The 21,201-nt window shown below is 47.1% G+C and overlaps 1 protein-coding gene across 1 annotated transcript in view; it reads left to right on the top strand.

The window, feature by feature from the left end:
- The window catches only part of LOC101019886 (core histone macro-H2A.2), a 58,713-nt gene that overhangs the window by 34,070 nt on the left and 3,442 nt on the right, over window positions 1-21,201 (top strand). Inside the window, exons 3-7 of the mRNA XM_003903832.4 lie at window positions 2,661-2,767; window positions 4,352-4,549; window positions 6,302-6,412; window positions 7,908-8,007; window positions 12,638-12,727. Coding sequence (XP_003903881.1) covers window positions 2,661-2,767; window positions 4,352-4,549; window positions 6,302-6,412; window positions 7,908-8,007; window positions 12,638-12,727 — 606 coding nt within the window. The remainder of the gene's footprint in view (window positions 1-2,660; window positions 2,768-4,351; window positions 4,550-6,301; window positions 6,413-7,907; window positions 8,008-12,637; window positions 12,728-21,201) is intronic.

Consider the following 21,201-nt stretch of genomic DNA (forward strand, 5'->3'; position numbering starts at 1 on the left):
GTAAAACCCTGCGTCTACAAAAAAAAATTAAAAATTAGCCTGGCACGGTGGCACAAGCCTGTGGTCCCAGCACTAAGGAGGCTGATGGGGGAGGATCACTTGAGTCTGGGAGGTTAAGGCTGCAGTGAGCCATGATCACATTGCTGCACTCCAGCCTGGGTGACAGAGGGGAGATCCTGTCTCAAAAAATAAAGTCTATTTGAAAGCTTTATAATTCCATTTTCTTTTCTTTCTTTCTTTCTTTTTTTTTTTTTTAAACAGAATCTCACTATGTCACCCAGGCTGCCGTGTGGTAGCCCAGTCTCGGCTCACTGCAGGCTCCACCTTCCAGGTTCAAGTGATTCTCCTGCCTCAGCCTCCCAAGTAGCTGGGATCATAGGCACATACCACCACGCCTGGCTAATTTTTGTATTTTTAGTAGAGACAGGGTTTCACCATGTTGGCCAGTCTGGTCTCGAACTCCTGACCTCAAGGGATCCACCCGCCTCTGCCTCCGAAATTGCGGGGATTGCAGGCATCAGCCACCATGCCTGGCAACTTCATTTCCTTTTAATGGGCATTCTTTTGAAGAGAAAGCAAGGATTGGGAAACAGCCTGAAAGCAGCAAGCCTGATTATCTAATACAGCATTAATTTCATTTTTCCAATATAATCCGTCGGTTCACAGCACTACTCACACATATGCCTGCCTGCACACTCACACACACACAATACATTCACGCACACTCACACACATGTCTGCCTGCACACTCACACACACACAATACATTCACGCACACTTATACATATGCCTGCCTGCACACTCACACACACACAATACATTCACGCACACGCACACGTATGCCTGCCTGCACACTCACACAGACACAATACATTCACGCACACGCACACACGTACACTTTCCCCCCTCATCATCAGTGAGACTAACACATTTGCACATGTGCCTCTAGGTTAATACGGCATAGGGAAGGAATTTTTCTTTAAAGCCTCATTCATACTTTTGAAGGCAAATTTGATTTAGCGGAACATCCTTCTAAAATTGAAGAAGAAAGAAAAGTAACAAAACAAAACAGAAGAGGAAGGGGGAAAGCATATAGATAGTAGAAACCAATTCTACAGATTTCTTTTTTTACCCCAAAGTTTTAATAGTATGTGAAATAGCTTTAGGAAAATTTCTTCTTATCAATTTTTTCACATTTGCCAAGTGGCATGTTTGTTAAAGTCAGCCATGCTAAAGTTTTGGGGAGTATGTGGAAGACCCCCTGGGCTCAACATGCTTTCCTACACAGGTCTCGTGGCATTCCCTTTAGGAATTCACTTTTCGGGTTAACCATTTCCTCATCCCACAGTATAAGTCAGTCCTTCAGTCCACTTTTCTTTTAGGACAGGAAAGACCTAGGGCATTGAGCAAAGAGGAAAAGGAGAGTCAACCAGGCGCAGTGGCTCACGCCTGTAATCCCAGCACTTTGGGAGGCCAAGGCGGGTGGATCACCTGAGGTCAGGAGTTCAAGCTCAGCCTGACCAACGTGGTGAAACCCCGTCTCTACTAAAAATACAAAAATTAGCCAGGCGTGGTGGTGCGCGCCTATAATCCCAGCTACTCAGGAGGCTGATTCAGGAGAATCGCTTGAACCCAGGAGGTGGAGGTTGCAATGAGCCAAGATCACGCCACTGCACTCCAGCCTGGGCGATAGAACAACTCAACAAAAAAGAAAAAAAAAAAAAAAGGAGAGTCTAAGAGAAGTCCAAGTGGGTACCCAGAACAGACTTTACCTACATCACTATTCTCTCTATCAGAGATGGCCCTGCTCCCCACAGACTGAGAGGAATTTATGTTGTATAGTAGGATTCTGTATTGGTCAGGATTCACTTCTGTAGACAGTGGCTTCAACAAGAGAGTTTATTTCACTCTCATACAAAGGAAGTCTAGAACAGAGAGTCTAGATTGGTAGAGACTCAATTTCCTTCTATGCTCTTGCTCTAGCATGCACAACTTCCTCTTCTTGGTCAAAGATGGCTGCTCACATTCCAGCCATTGTGTCCTCAGCCCACCATTAGAAAGGAGAGAAGGGCACAGCCCCTTCCTTGATGGACACTTCCCGGAAGGACCAGACAACACAACAGCTTGCCTTCTTTGGCCAAATATTGGCCACAGAACCACACTTATCAAGGGGAATATAGTCTTCCTGCAGTTATGGGCTTGGCAAAAAAAATCAGAAGTCCTGTACCAAGGAAGACGACGAAAAGGGAGAACTGATGCTGAGGGATAACCACGAGGCTTTGCCACAGGATCGGATGACATCTTGCTAAAATAGCTTACTTCTCTGTGACCTTATTTTTTCTTTTTTAAAATGTTTTAATTAAAATTTTTTTTTTTTAGAGACAGGGTCTCACTGTGTGCCCAGGCGGAGGTGCAGTGGCACAATCATAGCCCTCTGCAGCCTTGAACTCCTGGCTGGGCTCAAGCGATCCTCCTGCCTTGGCCTCCTGAGTAGCTGGGACTAACCTGAGTTCTCTTATGCTTCCTGGATTTCTTTCCAGGCCAAGACATAGAAATCACAAATGAATAAATGTGATCAAACTTGAAGGCCATTTCTAAAGAAAAGCTTTAGCTTGGACCCCATTCTGTGATTGCCTGTTAATACCTCCTTGTAATTTCAGCGGAAATTCTAGAATTGGCTGGGAATGCCGCGAGGGACAACAAGAAGGCCCGGATAGCCCCCAGACACATCTTGCTGGCAGTTGCCAATGACGAGGAGCTCAACCAGGTATGTCTGAAGCATTGAGGGAAGCCGCAGAATGGGTTTGCCAAACATGCTAATGTGTGGGCCTGGGTGGTGGCCATGAGTCACTCCCGCTGCAGTTCCCAATTACCTTTATACAAAAAAAACTCAGGCCATATAAAAGAACAAATTCTGCTAGCTCTATCATTCAGATTCAAAATAAAATTGCTTCTGGCATAGATCTCATTGTATATTCTAGGTCTTATCAGACCTTTCTTTCCTCTTTAAAGACAAGTTCTGTGTTGCTGAGGAAGGTGTGGCACAAATGTAATTCTCTTCACTTTCTTCACCCAAACTTAGCTGACAATTTTTTCTGATGAAGGCAGAAGACTTTATATTTTAGAACTGACCCTTTATATTCTGAAACTGACCCCAAAGTCAAGTGAATAGCCCCTCTTCACCCACAGTAGATGTAAGGTGGTAGTAAATAGTATAAGAATTTTTATTTGTTTCTTTTCATTTATCTTTATTTTCTAATCTCATTCTTCTCAAAATATAGTGAAGAAGCCTTTTTTATGGCCAATCCGTCATGGACTGATAATTTCCAAAAATGCAATAAAAATTATTAGAAAAATTAAAAAGCAAACTACAAGCCATAATTTTTTGTTATCAGATTCAACAGATACACAATAACTGTCAGTTTGCTATGAAAGTTTCTAGATGCTTACTATACTTCTCTTGTCACTGATGGGTAACTGCCAGTTCATGGGTGAGCCATGGTCGCAGACCACGTTTGGGGTAGTGTTGGTTTCGAATCTGCAGAATATATTAGTGGAGTAGTACATGTCTGTTCTTTACTGATAAATTAACTTATATTGATTGGGAGGAGCATGGCCAGACGTACTTTACTGATGGAATGTATGTGCAAGCGTGTGGAGACGACTGGTTCGTCATTAACTGAGTCTAGTCTTTGCAATGACCTTTGAACCTCATTTTCTCAAGCTGCGCTCCCCACATGGGAAGCTCTTTATCCTCTGTTGTGTCTGGAATTCCAGAGCCCTGGGCAACATCCCTGGTTTCAACTTCTATATCCCTTCTATTTTGCTTTGCTTTGTTTTGCTTTCTGTACAACATCACAGGATGCCTTGTTTAACCTACAGAGAAATGCTCTACAACTGAAAGTGGGAAAAGCCAATTAAGTGGTGTATTATGCAGTTTCTTTAGGAGAGCGGAGGCCACATTTAACAGTTAGAACTGTATTAAATCCAGGCCAGGCGCAGTGGCCTACGCCTGTAATCCCAGCACCTTGGGAGGCTGAGGCAGGTGGATCACCTGAGGTTAGGAGTTCAAGACCAGCCTGGCCAACATGGTGAACCCCTGTCTCTACTAAAAACACAAAAATTAGCTGGGGGTGGTGGCAGGTGCCTCCAATCCCGGCTGCTCAGGAGGCTGAGGCAGGAGAATTGCTTGAACCTGGAGGCGGAGTCTGCAGTGAGCCAAGATCTCGCCACTGAACTCTAGCCTGGGTTATAGAGTAAGATTCTATCTCAAAAAAAAAAAAAAAGAACTGTATGAAATTGAGAACTAGCTGACTGTTTGCTACATGAGTGCATGCGTTTCTCTCTTCAGCTGCTAAAAGGAGTGACCATCGCCAGTGGAGGCGTCCTGCCCAGAATTCACCCCGAACTGCTGGCCAAAAAGCGAGGGACCAAAGGCAAGTCGGAAACGATCCTCTCCCCGCCCCCAGAGAAAAGAGGCAGAAAGGCCACGTCAGGCAAGAAGGGGGGGAAGAAATCCAAGGCTGCCAAACCACGGACGTCCAAAAAGGTGAGCTGAGGCTGCATGTCCTGAGCCAGGCACTCCCACTGCAATGGTCTGAATGTCTGTGTTCCCCCACAATTCATATGTTGAAACCTAACCCCAGGGGCATAGGATTAAGCGGTGAGGCCTTTGAGAGGTAACTAGATCATGAGGGCGGAGTCCTCATGAATGGGAACAGTCCTCTTATAAAAGAGGCCTGAGGGAGGCAGAGGGACCCTTCTGCCATGTGAGGACACAGCTAGAAAGCGTCATCTACCAGGAAGCGAGCCCTTGCCAGACACGGAATCTGCCTGCTCCAAGGACTTCCTGCCTCCAGAACTATGAGAAACAAGTTTCTGGGCCAGTCACAGTGGCTCATGCCTGTAATCCCAACACTTTGGGAGGCCAAGGCAGGAGGATGGCTTGAGCCCAGGAGTTAGAGGCTGCAGTGAGCCATGATGGTGCCACTGCACACGAGCCTTTGTGACAGTGCAAGACCCTGTCTCGGAAACAAAAAAAAAAAGAGAGGTTTCTGATGTTCGTGAGCCAGCCAGTCTATGGCATTTTGTTAGAGCAACCCAAACAGACACTAAGACACCACAAGTTTAAAGATGGAACAATGACGGCGTAGCAGGCACCTCTGAAGGACCAAGGACTCTTGCAGCTTGGTGCCGGAAGAAAATGACAAGAACGTACAGGTAAAAGAGGAAAGGGCCTTTGAGGTTAGAGCTGAAATCATCAAACAGGGTCTTCTCTAGGTTTCCAAACCCTAAGCAGGGATGGTTTTCAGATCCCTTTTACTACCCCCAGCAAAATCTGAAGTGAGAGACGGTAGCCGGGAAGCTGCGTTGTAGGTCTCTGCAGAGCTCTGTATTGCCTTCCAGACAGCCTCTAGTCTCCTGCAGGCGTTCCTTGAGTTCCACCAGTGGAATTTCAGGTGTTTGGGATAGCTTGATAATGCTAGGTAGCTTAGCTCAGAGATGCCACTGATAGAATAATGTTTTCCTATGTTGCCCAGTACAGTGACCACTGGTCACACGTAGCTTTTTTTTTTTTTTTTTTTAAGAGACAAGGGTCTCACTCTGTCACCCAGGCTGGAGCGCAGGAATGCAGTGGCGAGATCATAGCTCACTGTAGCCTCAAACTCCTGGGCTCAAGTGACCCTCCTGCCTCAGCCTCCGAAAGCATTGGAATTGTAAGTGTGAGCTAAAGCACCCAGCCAAGGCTATTTAGATTTGAATGAAAACTAAATCAAATTTAAAATTCAGCTCCTTGATTGTACGAGCCACATTTCAAGCACTCAGCAACATCATTGAGGATCAAAACAGAATATTTCCATGATCACAGAAAGTTCTATTGGACAGCCCTGCTATAGAAGTTGTGGGCGTTTCATTCCACACTGCCTCTGTGCCCCGATAAATCCTGGGGAGAAAGAAGGCTAAGCAATGGGCTATCAACGGCCCCACCCGGCTCCAGTGCTTGTTGTCGTGAGCTGCAGGCATTGAAATGAGCAAGGACAATGCACTGGTGGTGCACAGGGGTAGGTGAGGACTGTAGGTACGAGTGAGCCCTTCAACACACTTCCTGTTTTCCTATTTTGGGGTACCCTTTTCTTATATTGCTGACTTTTGCTTCCCTCCTTCAAGAAACAGCAGAACACATCACCTAACTGCTTCTTTTCATATTCAACTTGGTGGCAGCGATGAGAAGAGCTTAATAAAGGCACCTCAGGCTTTTTCTGGATTGGTTCTCATCTGGCCTTCTGATTTTTACCAACAGTCCAAACCAAAGGACAGCGACAAAGAAGGAACTTCAAATTCCACCTCTGAAGACGGGCCAGGGGATGGATTCACCATTCTGTCTTCTAAGAGCCTTGTTCTGGGACAGAAGGTAACAAAGAGAATTGCATTGTGCTATATTAAAACACTACTGTATTTTTATAACCTACTGTTTACAAACAACGCCTCCCTTGCTCCCCAATAATGATTTTCACTGCAGTCTTGAATTATTCATTTTTAAACTAAAGAGCTGTGGCACTGTCGGCATTGTGAGAGTGAGAATTGTTCTTTTTTGCTGAGAATTGTTATTGCTAACATTGGTCAGACGGGTAAGCATGGAGGCTCTTTCTGGTCAGTAGATAGGATGGCATTACTGGTTTTGCTGGGAATTCCGCACACCCCAGTTATTTCTACATCTGCCAAAAAAAAAATCCATAGCTAACTTTCTAAAACAGCTTCTGAGAGGCCCATCTTACATGGTTCAATGTAATTTATCAAAGAAAGAAAATAGAAATATATGTTTCCCGAATATCCTTGGTATTAGAAATGAATTATTTGCCAATAATTCAGTCTGCCTGCCTTCCTAGGCTTTAGAAAGAAAACAAACAGGGCTATACATTTGAACAGTCTTCAGCAACACAACAGCAGCCCAGCCAGACATGCAAATAATTCATTCCTACAAGTGTAAAGTTTACTGAGCAGACAATTTATCTACCAAGTCAACTGGGGCTGAAATAAGACACCCAAGGTAAGAGTCAGTTAATCATATCTCGGGTAGCTGAATGTTTCCATCCTGACAACACAGTAAGCCTCCATTCAAAGAATTGGGAAGAGCATGTTCTAAGAAGAGCATCGGTGTGGCTGGTTGCTAATTCATCACTGATTAAAGCAGGGAAACAAAGAGGTGGAATTTACGTCCCCTCTCTGGCCTGTTCACTGTTACATGACGATTAGCTTTCTCTCATGTAGCTAAGGGAATATAAAGGTCTCGCTCACGTGGGCCAATAGAGAATGCCCTCCATTCCACTCTACTGTGAACACATAGGGTAGCATTTCCCAACGGTAGCCCCAAGACTGTGGTCTCCAAAGGGCAAGGGAGCCAGACACCCCCAGGTCAGGATCCCAGAGCCCATTACTTCTCTCCAGCAAGGTTACTGACTTCAGAGCCCTGCCCCACTAATTTTGTGCTCCTTTAGGGAGAATGCAGGATGCTGAGGGGAAAAGAGAGAGCAAGCCCTGGGCTTCCTTGCAGGAGCTGCTCAGAGGATGCATCAGTGAAAACCAGGGCCGCCAGGGTTGGGAACCAAAGGCATGAGCTGTAAGAGAAAGAAAGAAAGGAGAGGGGAGGTCCTGTTCCTGTTCCAGGGAAGAGGAAATGGATTCGTTGCATGCTGCAAGCCCTAGAGTGAAGAGCAAATCTGCCGAGCTCAAGGGGCTTATTGCAAACCAGACACCTGGGAAACTGGAGGTTGTCACTCTCTATGCAGCCCCTATGTTGACATTGGGTATGAATAATTAAAGAGAATTCATGAATGCAAGTAAAATATGAGGACTTTTCAACAGGATTTTATCTTTTCCACATTCTCCACCTTTTCTTCCTAATGCAGCTGTCCTTAACCCAGAGTGACATCAGCCATATTGGCTCCATGAGAGTGGAGGGCATTGTCCACCCAACCACAGCCGAAATTGACCTCAAAGAAGATATAGGTAAGGTCCTGAGACTTCAGTAGAAGTGCCGTAGAATAGGCCACTGTTCAGGCAAGTTCTTGTGAAGCTGGTCATTGCCAACTGGCTATCCCATTGCTGGGGTCCCATGTCAAACTCTGTCTTTATGTGTAGTTGAACAGCTTCACTAGAGAGAAGCTAACTTTTAATTCTGCATATATTTTTGAAATTTTTATTGGGGTATTGTGTAAAAGCAAATCGTTAGCGTAGAGCTTGATGAATTTTTCTCAAAGTGAACCCCACTGTGCAACTAGCACCAAGATCCTGAAGCAGACCCTTACCAGCACCCAAGAAGTCTCCCTCGGTCCCACTCCCAGTCAGTATGTCCTCCGAGGGTAACCTTTCTTCTCAAAGCAGAGATGGGTTTCATCTGTCTTGAATTTTGTAAAAAAATCTTGTCCTCTTTTGCTCAACTTAGTATTGTGAAATCTATCCATGTTGTTATGATTGTATTCATTCATTTTCCTTGCTCATAGTATTACACTCTATAAATATATGACAGTTTATTGATCTATCCCACCACTGATGACATTTGGGGTCGTTTCCAGTTTGGGCTATAGTGAATAGTGCTACTGTAAATATTGTTGTACATGTTTACATATATCGTAAGCTTAAATATTGAGAGTGCTATTGATAAAAGGGAAATGGACATCTAGAAAAAATTAGGTTGTCCATTAAGCTATGAGCACTGAGTTATTTTGCCTGTGGTTTGCCACCTGTCCCACGAGTGGCAGAGGGAGCTATTACTAGCCAGGGTGGAGGAGCTTGGGAGGGTAAGCTGTTACGGGTGCTGGAAGTAACAGCATGCTAACAGTCCCCGTCCCATCCATTTTTACCAAGCAGAACTGCCTTAAATTCTCCATGGAAAGGGTAAAGTAAGCAAAGAAGGGGCTTTGTCCCTAGGGTACAGGGCTTGCCTGTGAGGGAGGCAATTTGAGGTAGATGCTAGTAGTTCAGCCCTGGGTGGTAGCACCTGGGGCCCCTGGCAGCTGGACTCACTCAGGGCTTCCTCCTGGCATCAGAGGCAACTTGCTGTGCTGAAAAGGAGACAGGACAGCTCTGGGAAAAGTCAGCATTACAGAGAAACAAGTCTCCTTCCACGCTCCATGGAAGGACGCCCTCTAGTGGCCTTCATCTGGAGCTTTTTTAATAGGTGTCCTGCCTCTCACTAACACATTGCAGTGTTCATACTTTACACATTTCTATAGTAATGAAATTTTTATGTAAGAAAAACAATATGCTTCTTTTTTTTAATTGGCATGGTGGCAGAGTATAAAGAGCACTGGTCTGAGAGCAAAAATCCACGCTCAGATTCCAGCAGTGGATTCTAAGGCCAACCTCTTCAGGGTCTTGTGAGGAGAAATGGGCTAAAGGCAGCCAAGTGGTTAAGAGGGCAGGTTCCAGGTCAGCCTGCCTGGACTGTCCCAGCTTTTCTGAATTGCTTCCTTGCTGTGTGACCTTTGGCAGGCTTCTAAACCTCCCTGAACCTCTGTTTCCTCCTCTGTAAGGGAGGATAGCAATAGTACCTGTCCCATAGGGCTGATGGGGCCTGGCACAGTGCTGGGCTCCTAGGCACTTAGTAATTGACAGTTGTTTTGTTGCTGCTATGTTAGGAGGAGTCCCTCCCATTATGATTCCATTCTCCACCACCGTCACCCAAACTAATCATCCCAACAGACAAGGCCCTGCCTTAATCTTTTCAAAACATTATGTTATTATGGGAAAAGTCAAGCATAAACAAAAATAACAGAAAATTATAATGAAACCTTACTCAATCAGATGCAGTAATCACCACCCATGGCCACCTTTGTTTCAACTCTTACCCCCTCCACATACTTGCCGAAGTCATTTTATCTGTGAATATTTCACAATGACTTCTAACAGATAGGGGCTGTTTACTAACAACACAGCCACAATACCATTATTGTACCTTTAAAAAGATAGCAGTATCAACAAATTACCAGTGTTCCAATTCCAGTTACATCATAAATGTCAAGTTTCTTAAACATTTGTTTAAGCCAGGCACAGCGGCACACTCCTGTAGTCCCAGCTACTTGGGAAGCTGAGGCAGGAGGATTGCTTGAGCCCAGGAATTTGAGACCAGCCTGGACAATATAGTGGGATCCCCATCTCTTATAAAAAAGGGGGGCCTGAGTATGGTGGCTCATACCTGTAATCCCAGCACTTTGGGAGGCTGAGGTGGGCGGACCACTTGAGCTCAGAAGTTCTAGACCAACCTGGGCACATGGCGAAACCCCATCTCTACAAAAAAATACAAAAATTAGCCGGGCGTGGTGGCACATGCCTGTGCTGCCAGCTAAGGTGGGAGGCTGAGGCGGGAGGATCACTTAAGCCCAGGAGTTCTAGGCTGCAGTGAACGGTGATCACGCCACTGCACTCCAGTCTGAGCCACAGAGTACACAGAGTGAGACCCAGTCTCGAAAGAGAGAGAAAGAAAAAGAGAAAGAGAGAGAGGGAGAGAGACAGAGAGAGAGAGAAAGGAAGGAAGGGAAGGGAGAGAAGGAAGCAGGGAGAGAAGGACAGGGAGAGAAAGGAAGAAAGGAAAGAAAGAAAATTTGTTTATTTGATTTTGGATCCAAATCAGTCCACGCACTGCAGTTGGTTGATAAGTCTCTTATACCTTAGGTTCCTCCTTCATCTCTTTCTTTCTTATTTCTTTGCAATTCGTTTGTTGAGGAAGCTGGGCCATTTGTCCTATGGGGTTTCATGCAGTCCGGATTTTGTGGATTACATCCTCCTGGCATCATGAAACATGTTTCTTTGCTTTTTTATAACTTGGTGGTTGGATCTAGAGGTTTCATGAGGTATAGGTTCGAAAACTTTGCCAAGACTCCTTGGTGAGTGGCGAGCGCGCGTGCCTGGAGGCGTGTCATGCCTGGTTGTCTGTCTTGGTGTGATGCTGGGGCCACTGATGCCTCTTCTCTAGATTCCGTCATTTGTTAGGAGTTGCAAAGCTGTGGTATTCTCATTCTAGCATTGCTCCTTTCCTTCTTGGGAATGCTTCTGTAGAGAGAAAAATACCTCTCTCTTAAAAGTCTTCAGTGAGGAGGGTGGATTCCCCTTGCCTTCTGCACATTCCCATTTGGCCCTTGACCTGAATGCAGAGGGCACCAGTGTAGACCTAGTCCTCTGCTTCTCAACATGAACTGGCTACCAGCCTCGGTTACCCGGCCTTCTCCAGGCTTCTGGACCCAATAGATCAACAGTGCCCAGGAATCGGGAGGCCAGAAAGGAGCCTCAGAGGTGCTGGGTATAATGCACAATCACCATTTCTCAGTTGCATCATGGAAACCCAAGCACATTAATGAAGAAATCCCCTCTGCACGCCCTCCCCAGTGGACAGTGACCACTGGAATAGACACTTGTCCTAAACGATCTGCACAATGTACTATGGCTCTCCACATATACTTGAGGCTCGAGTGTGGAGTGGGGAAGCATCACCACCCAGGCCTGGGGAAGACTCTGAACTGAATGATAGTAATAGTGATGATTCATAAAGAGAGAGCTGAGACTTTGCCCCAGACATCCAGATCACCAAGTTCATTCGAAGATGAAAACACCTGAAAAATACTCTGCTGCCAAAGCCGTCATCCTCCCAGCCTGGAAAAAACACCCATGCTGTCTCAGAGACATGAGAGCTGGATGCGCTGGTACACACACAGACGGGGTTCCTGCGGCTGGTACACACCAGACGGGGTTCCTGCGGCTGGTACACACACAGACGGGGTTCCTGCGGCTGGTACACACACAGACGGGGTTCCTGCGGCTGGTACACCTGTGAGACGGGGTTCCTGCGGCTGGTACACACACAGACGGGGTTCCTGCGGCTGGTACACACACAGACGGGGTTCCTGCGGCTGGTACACAGACGGGGTTCCTGCGGCTGGGTACCCACACCTGAACAGGGGTTCCTGCGGCTGGGTACATGCCACCAGACAGGGAGTTCCTGCGGGGTCAGAGGTGGCAGCCTGTCATCTCCCATGGGGTTCCACTTGGCCTGTGTAGAAGTAAGAGCTGAGGTAGGAAAAAAAACAAAGAGTAGGGCATTCCCCTAACATCAAAGGCTCAGGGCATCTCCTGGCAGGAAAGTCCTTAGAGATTAGCCTCTCCACGTGTCTCCATTGAAAACTGAGCACCGGGTTGGGGGAACAACATGCCTGGCTGCCCTGGGCCTGTGTCTGTCCTTTGACTCAAGCACTTACAGTATGTTGATGGCACTGTGATGGGACCGGGACTTCAGAGCTCTCCACATGGGTACTAAACCTGTAGGACACAACACTAGAATCTCAGTTTTTTGTTGTTGTTTTGTTTTTAAATCATCTACAGGACTCAGGCCATGAGACCGCTTTATGGCCAAATCACCCCTTAAAAGATCCTTGATAAAAGCTTGCCAATCTTAAGTCTGCTACACTGATGCCCCGAGACCCCTGCCTCCCCTGACCACTGGCAAACCAGGATAACAATTGGGAAGTTCAATTCCTAGTTTCTAACTGTACTTTTTTTTTTTTTCCTGGCCTACTACAAATATGTCAAACAGTGTAATTAGATTGAAAGAACAACCACAGTGGCTTCCCATTGCTCTCCTTTGCAGGTAAAGCCTTGGAAAAGGCTGGGGGAAAAGAGTTCTTGGAAACTGTAAAGGAGCTTCGCAAATCCCAAGGCCCTTTGGAAGTCGCCGAAGGTAAGTGTGGAACTAGGCTCCTGTCACCAGCATGGCCTCACCCTCCTCTCTGAGTCTCCAGCCTCACGTGCCTGATGCCTGTTCAGCTTATGAGACAAAGTATGCCATAACTAATCAGAAAGCTATTTTAGCATCTCAGGTAATCTGAGCAGGCCTATGGGGATCCTTTCAGATGTCCTGGGAACTCCAATATGTCTGAATAATTCAAGTCAATTTGCATCAGATCCCCCAAAATGGTCTAGAGCCATTGGGTGAACTTCGCGTGTGTGTGATAAAATACACATACCATAGGACTTAACAAAAATTGGAACTATGTTTTTTTCTTTTTCTTTTTCTTTTTTTTTTTGAGAAAGAGTCTCACTCTGTCACCCAGGCTGGAGTGCAGTGGCATCATCTCAGCTCACTGCAACCTCCGCCTCCCAAGTTCAAACGATTCTTGTCCCTCAGCCTCCCAAGTTGCTGGAATTACAGGCGCATGCGACCATGCCTGGCTAGCGTTTGCATTTTTAGTAGAGATGAGGTTTTGCCATGTTGGACAGGCTGGTCTCAAAGTCCTAACCTCAAGTGATCCACCCACCTTGGCCTCCCAAAGTGCTGGGATTACAGACATGAGCCACCGCACCCAGCCACTGGAACTATTTTAAAGTGTATAATTCAGTAGCATTAAGTATTTTTACAGTGTGTGCAGCCATCACCACTACCTAGTCCAGAGCTTTGATGTCACCTCACACAGAAACCCTGTTGGGGTGATCGGACCCAACACCAGGTCGTGGGGGTGATGAAGTCCAGCGGAGTCAAAGGAATGAGAAAAGACAGTTTGAGGCAGAAAGTGGGTCCAAGGGCTGTCGCTAGTGTATGGAGGCTGCGAAGGCCCTGAGCGCTGGAAGCCCAGGCTATTTATTGGTGATCAAACAAAGAAACAGGTGGTGAGGATGCGGGGGTCGAAAGGCAAGCGCATGATCTACAGCTGTGACAATTTAGCATTTCCTTTGAAGCATCTGGAACATACTCTGCTACTTGAGATAATGGAGAGCAGGTTCTTTTAACTCAAGATACAATCGATCCTGGGAGAGCAAGGAACAAGGAGTCAGCAAGTCTAGACACATTCTAGAGCCATGAGCCCTGGATTCTGTCGAAGCCACGAGGGGTTTTATGCCTGGGCTCAGATTATGGTGCGTCGGGGTAGCCTTCCGCCCTTTGGCACAGAGCTCAGTGTTCCAGCCACAGGGGGTTTTAGAATCTGGACCCCGGACGTGTTCCAAGACTCTTTCACATTATGTCAGACATGCAAGCCCTGCCTCAGCTTCTCCCAACACTCAGCTTTTCTCCCAACAAACCCCCTAACCATTAAGCAGTCTTGCCCAGTGCCGCCTCAGGCCCTGGCAAGCACTAATCTACTTTCTGTATCTATGGATTTGCCTATTCTGGACATTTCATATAAAGGGGATCATGTAATATATGACTTTTCTGTCTGGCTTCTCTCATTTAACATTTTTTTCAAAGTTCATCCATACTGTAGTAGTACTTATATTATATTATAGTAGTACAAAGTCAGTACTTATATTCTTTTTCATGGCTGAATAATATTCCATTTTGTTTAACCACTCATTTGCTGTTGGACATTTGGGCTGTTTCCACCTTTGATGATTGTGGATAGAGCTGCAGTGAACATCTGTGCACACGGTTTTGTTTGAACGTCTCTTGTCCAGGCGATTAGGCAAGTTTTTGACAGGTGGATCCAACCTCAGATCGGTGTTCCCATCCACACGACTCCCAATCAGTTCACTCCTTGTACCCTCAGTCAGTGCCAAGTGCTGCAGGGCTTCAGCGGAAAATAAAACCCACCGCTGCCCTCAGATGCATCACTGGGCCACGGAGCAGGAGCCACAACCTCAGCGTAGGGGAGTGTGGGAGGACGGCAATGAGGCTGTGAGAGCCCTTGGGGGTGGGACATGGAGGGCAATAGGAGCACTGCATGTGAGGAGATGCGGTCTTGCATGAGCAGGGAGTCTTGGGTCAGCACGTGGGAGGAGAGAAACAGCAGTCAAGATGAGGCTGGGTCTGTGGGCTGTGCGAAGGGGTCTGGACCTGACCCTACATGGACACGAGGGCACTTGGAAGTTTAAGCAGGGGGCTGTCCAGATTAGACTTGATTGTTATAAAAGTAGGGCCTGGACACGGTGGTTCATGCCTGTAATCCCAGCACTTTGGGAGGCTGAGGCAGGCGGATCACGAGGTCAGGAGTTCAAGACCAGCCTGACCAACATGGTGAAACCCTGTCTCTACTAAAAATACAAAAATTTGTCAGGCGTGGTGGCACATGCCTGTAATCCCAGCTAGTCAGAGGCTGAGGCAGGAGAATCACTTGAACCTGGGAAATGGAGGTTGCAGTAAGCCAAGATCATGCCATTGCACTCCAGCCTGGGCAACAGAGCAAGACTCTATCTCAAAAAAAAAAGAAAAGAAAAGAAAAGAAAAAAAGTAACGGGGTCTTCTAGTCCAGAAAGAACAAGAGCCCACACTTTAAATCTCCACCCACCACTCCCCACAGGCATAGCAGTAATAGATGCAGTGTCTCTTTAAAAACTGTAAGACAGAGCCACACTCAAATATAAGATAAGCGTCCATGTAGACAGAGGCAGGAGGGCTGCAGCAGCACCTCCAGGAGGCCGCCGCCCCAGGCCTGGGCTCCAAGTCTGTAAGATGCAGTGTCGCTTCATGTATAAAGAGGGCCAGAGCCAGGCTCACTCCTCAAAGCAAGGGGCTGCATGAGACTCTCGCGGCCTTTACAGGAAGCCAAAGCTCTAGCCACCATGCAGGGCTACAACTTGTATAAAAATCTGTCTTTCTAGGTAGGGTAGCAGAAGGGAGAAGAGAGCCCTCACCCAAGCCCAGGGCCACACTGCCCTCTGACTCAATGTTTGGCTCCACCACATCCCCAATATAACCATGAGACCAAGCTCCAACTCAGTTATCTAAGATGGTGTCTGGACTGGGGGCTTGGGTGTGGGGAAGGTTCACCAGAAACTGCCTGATAGGGTGCAAAGGAGAGGAAAAATAGCTGCTCTACACAGAATGAGAGGCTCCAACACACTTCTTTTTTAAATTATTTTTTAAATAGAGATGGGGTCTTGCTGTGTTGCCCAGGCTGATCTCGAACTGCTGGGCTCAAGTGATCCTCCTGCCTCAGCCTCCCAAAATGCTAGGATTACAGGCGGGAGCCACTGTGCCCAGCACCAACACACTTCTAAACAGAGTTCCAAAGGCAGAAATAGAAAGTAGAGAAGCAGTATTTAAGGAGATCATAGCTGAGAATTTTCTAGGATGAAGCATGAGCCCTTAAGCTGAAAATATCAAGCAAAATACATGAAAATAAATCCAAAACGTGGAGTGTTGTGGTAAAGCCTCAGAAACTGAAAAATCAAAAGAAACCTTCAAAGTCACCCAAGACGAGAGGCAGATCATTTGTGAAGAAATAATGGTTCTTCTAGTGACAGCAGACTTCTCATCAGCAAGAAAAGATGTTTGGAAACAGGAAAGAAATAGCTTCAAAGCACTGAAGGGGGGAAAAAAAACTGTCAACCAAGAATTCCACATTTTGCTACGTTATCATTCAAGTATAAGGACAAAAGATGTACAATTTCAGACGTGTAGAAGTTGAGAGGCAGCAATCCAGACACTAGCTAGAAAGAATACAAAAGTCTGCACCGAGGAAATAGACATGAACCTGGAAGGAAGGAGAGCGCTGCAGGACACAATTTTCAGCTAAGACATTGGTGCAAATATGTTAGGTGTAAGAAGCCATGGCCTGGGGCCAGTGAGTGGTAGCACCTTGGTAAAAATGGAGAAGGGGAGACGGTTCACCACTGTCTAACAGCACATTGCATTTCATTTAAAAACACCATCAGTTGTATGATATATTTTTATTGTATGTACCACTAAAAAAAATTAAATTTCCAAAATAAGGTGTCTAATAGGAGGCCCCACATAAAGCTGGGGCACATTGACTATAACAGCAAGCAAGCAAGACATGAACCCACCATGCAGAAAGGAGCAGCAAATATATAGTGGGGGAGAAAAAAGCCTCACTAAAGAATTTAGCCAGGCATGGTGGCTCACACCTGTAATCGAAGCACTTTGAGAGGCAGAGGTGGGTGGATCACCTGAGGTCGGGAGTTTGAGACCAGCCTGACCAACATGGAGAAACCCTGTCTCTAGTAACAATACAAAAATTAGCCAGGCGTGGTGATGGGTGCCTGTAATCTCAGCCACTTGGGAGGCTGAGGCAGGAGAATCGCTTGAACCCGCAGGAGGTTGCAGTGAGCCGTGATCATGCTATTGCACTCCAGCCTGGGCAACAAAAGTGAAACTCTGTCTTTAAAAAAAAGAAAAAGAATTTGAACCACAAGCCAGTGCTCCTGAAGATTTGCAGCCAGATCCAGTGCAGCTCAAAACCTCAGGCAGAGAAGAGAGTGAGACATAGCCTTAGTTGGGTAGTGTCCCCAGGTGACATAGAAGGAAATGTAATTTCTTTCTGGAAGAACTCAGCTCCAGGCTGACAGCAATTCTAAGATGCTTTCTGATTTCAACAATATTAAAATGTTTAAACAAAAAAAAAGTGCATCCTAACATGGTTAAAACAGACCAACTGCAGTGCAGGCCCACCCTGTGGCAGGGGGTGGGGAAGGGTGGATCAAGAAAATATTTCAGGAGCAGAGCCAGTGAGAGGCAGTGATGCTGCATGTTCAGGGAGGCAGAAGCTGGAGCTAAGGGTAGGTCCAGGGTTTCCAGGCTGACAAGCTGATGAAAAGTCGGGCCTTTCATTCTTTTGTTGAATATTTGAGCACCTGCCTGCCAGTGACTGTGGTAGGAGCCAGGCAGCAGCAAGGAATACAAAAGTGCTTCAGTGAAGACATCATCTGGGGCAGAACCAGTTCACATTAAGCATCTACAGTGTGTGCTGTCGGGCACGGGCATCAGGATGTGGATGTGAATATAGGCCCTGAACACTCCTGAACTTTACAACCAGGCAGGGACCCCAGGGTAGCACAGTATATCACAGCACAGCTGGCTGCTGAATTGCATGGCAGAGGCCCAGAGAGAATGGGTGAGGGAGTCAGCGACAAAGGAGGATAGCCAAGTGTGGAGACACAGGTGTAGCCAGACCCATGTGTGCAGGGGACTGAGCCCACTGGGCATCCAGAAAGAGCAAGAAATGGATAGACTCCAAGGGGAGAGGGGCAGACCATGAAGGGAGCCTGGGAGGACTGCAGTAAGGTCAGCCTGGCAATCAGGAGCAGTTGCAGATTCTGAGTTTAAATGTGGAGTTTAAGGACCTTGACTCCAGCAACCATATGAAGAATGGTTTGGCAGAAGGAGGGCTAGGGCCCAAAGATCATCGAGAAAGCTGTATTGGATGAGGGTGGAGGTGGAGTGGGGGTGAAAATGAAGCACATGGGCCTGGAATGAGACAAGGCAGAGGAAACTGATGGTGTCTGCAGTGACAGAGAGGGAAAATGGGGAATCGGGTTTCAGGAGTGAATGGCCATTTTACTGGGCACATGTTAGCCCTGGGGCCCCAGAAAGGTCATGAGGTACAGGTCCCTGTTGAAAGCTAAGGAGGAAAATGGCTGGCAGATGGCTGTGTAGGAGCTGGGGCTGCAGCAGAAAGAAGAGCACTGGGTCCAGACAGGCAGGAAGAGGAGAGGCCATTGTGGGAAACTGAGGCACTGTTAAAAGAAAACCCATAGTGTCATGGAAACCAGGCATCAGCAGTAGCAGCCTCTCAGCAGAACAAGGGGCCACCCTAGAGTCCCCTTTTGCTGTGGTGACTCCAAGAACTGTGATGGCTCACCTGGGAGAAGGTTCTAGAAGCTCCCAGCAGCAGCACTGCCACCCTCAGAATGCAGGTCTTCACCAGGCGACATCACATTAGGTAAGAGAATGCCGCTAGTCATTATGTGGATAGGTGCTTATACCAAATACCGGGGTCACAACCCTTGCAATAACTTGACCCTCATCCTTGACACCTCTGGAGAACATTACAAAGCATTACGGCTATAAGCCGTGTTATTCATCGCCAGTTGCCATGAACATTCTTTGTTCTGGACTGAAGTGTCATCGTGCACTACCCTGAAAGTCATTTTTTACTTGACTGGATGTTTGACATTCCAATAGGAACATATTCCTTTTATTTAAATACGACTTTTGGCTGGGTGCAATATAATCCTAGCACTTTGGGAGGCCGAGGCGGGTGGATCACTTGAGGTCACGAGTTCAAGACCAACCTGGCCAACATGGTGAAACTCCCCATCTCTACTAAATACAAAAAATTGGCCAAGCGTGGTGGCGGGTGCCTGTAATCCCAGCTACTCAGGAAGCTGAGGCAGGAGAATCCAATCGCTTGAACCCAAGAGGCAGAGGTTGCAGTGAGCCGTGATTGAGCCACTGCACTCCAGCCTGGGCGACAGGGGGAGACCCTGTCTCAAAAAAAAAGACTTTACATTAGAGAAATAATACCATTCTGCTAGTAACGTGATTATACTTTTTAAATATATGAAATAAATCAGCCATGACTATAACAAGCGAAACTCCATCCGGCATACAATAGCATCCAGGTGCTCGGGAAAATCGCACCATGTAGACAAGGCCCATCCCCAGGGTCCTTGGTTCTCAGCACAGCAGCCTCCAGTTTTGGGGGCATCATTGTTCAGGCCGAAAAGGGACACTCTGCTTCTGGTGCACAAATATACATGGTCATAGAGTCAGCACGTGTGGCGGGCCCCTACCCAGAGCCTCGGTGTATTGTGTGGCCTGGGTCCTGCACTCAGGCTTTCACATATGATGACACTGAGCCCCCTCTGGGCACTGGAAGGCAAGGAGCCTACAGCCTCCCCTGATGGGCGAGGGGGTCCCTTGGATTTGGCTTCCACCCACGCGAGGAAGTGCAGTCAGCACTTCCCTGACACTGTGGACATTGCCAGGAAATACTTATCATAAACTAGGTGAGCATCATAGATTTCCAGTCAGTCTTTCACCTCAACCCCACACACAGCTCTGGAATACGGCGGACACACGTTTCTGTTACAAGTGCTGCCCCTAGTGGCCACGGACGTTTGCTATGCCGATTCCTGGGTTCCTGGAGGGGCACAGGGCGCCGGTGGGCGGCTTGGGGGCCTGCGTGGCTCATGGCTGAAGCTGCAGCTGCCTCAGGCAGATCCGAGGGAACTGCTCCCCTGGGGAGTCCCACAGTGACTTCTCTCGAGCTTAGCAGCCATGGGGCTGTATCAACTCTGTCACCAATGGGAGCCATGTTTAGGGGAGTAAACAGTAAAACAAAGGAGTATGACTGAAATTATGAGACAAGGCTGGCCTAATTCAATTTCACAGCCCGCTTTTGAAACCCCACTCTCTGCAGGGCATGTGGAGATCATCAAATGGCAATACCTGTCCAAGGAACTGTACAATCAAGTTCAGTGGTTCTCAACTCATAGAAGGTCCTAAAATCATGTAAGCATAGGCCCTGCACCAGACCTACTGAGTTAGGACCTCTGGGGGTGGGGCCCAGGCATGGCTATTTTTTAAAAGCCACAGTAGGCCAGGTGTGGTGGCTCACACCTGTAATCCCAGCACTTTGGGTGCCTGAGGCAGGAGGATCACTTGAGCACTGGAGTTCAAGACTAGTCTGGGCAACATAGCAGAACCTCATCTCTACAAAAAAATTTTAAAAATTAGCACATGCCTGTAATCCCAGCTACTTGAGAGGCTGAGGCACTAGAATCACTTGAACCCAGGAGGTGGAGCTTGCAGTGAGCTGAGATTGCACCACTGCACTCCAGCCTGGGCAACAGAAAAAGACTGTCTCAAAAAAACTAAAAATTAAAAAAAAAAAAGCCACTGTATTCATTTCCTGTGGCTACTGTAACAAATTACCACTAAGTTTGTGGCTTCAAACAACACAAATTTATCTTCTTACAGTACTAGAGGCTAGAAGTCCACAATGAGTTTTAAGAGGCTAAGATCCAGGTGTTGGCAGGGCTGGTTCCTTCTGGAGGCTCAGGGAACGATCCCTTCCTTGCCTTTTCCAGCTTCTAAGCTGCAACATTCCTTGGCTCCGGGGGCATCGCTCCATTCTCTGGCTCCTTCATCACACGGCCTCCTCCTGCCTTTGACCTTCTTACCTCCCTCTTGTCAGGCCCAGGCTCACCAGAGAGTCCAGGATCATCTCCCCATCTCAAGAGCCTTAACTTAATCACATCGGCAAAGTCCCTTTTGTCATGTACAGAAACACCCACAGGTTCCAGGGAGTAGGATGTGGATGTTTTGGGATGCCATTACTTTACCTACCACAGCCATCAGAGAGGATCTGACGTGTCCCTTTAACTAGGAACATTGTGAGGATGTAGCCCAACCCAGGGACTACTTGGCAGACCATATGAAAATGACGCGTCAGAGAAGCATTAAATGCTTCTACC

Source organism: Papio anubis, chromosome 11 (genome assembly GCF_008728515.1).
Source record: "Papio anubis isolate 15944 chromosome 11, Panubis1.0, whole genome shotgun sequence".
NCBI lineage: Eukaryota > Metazoa > Chordata > Mammalia > Primates > Cercopithecidae > Papio > Papio anubis.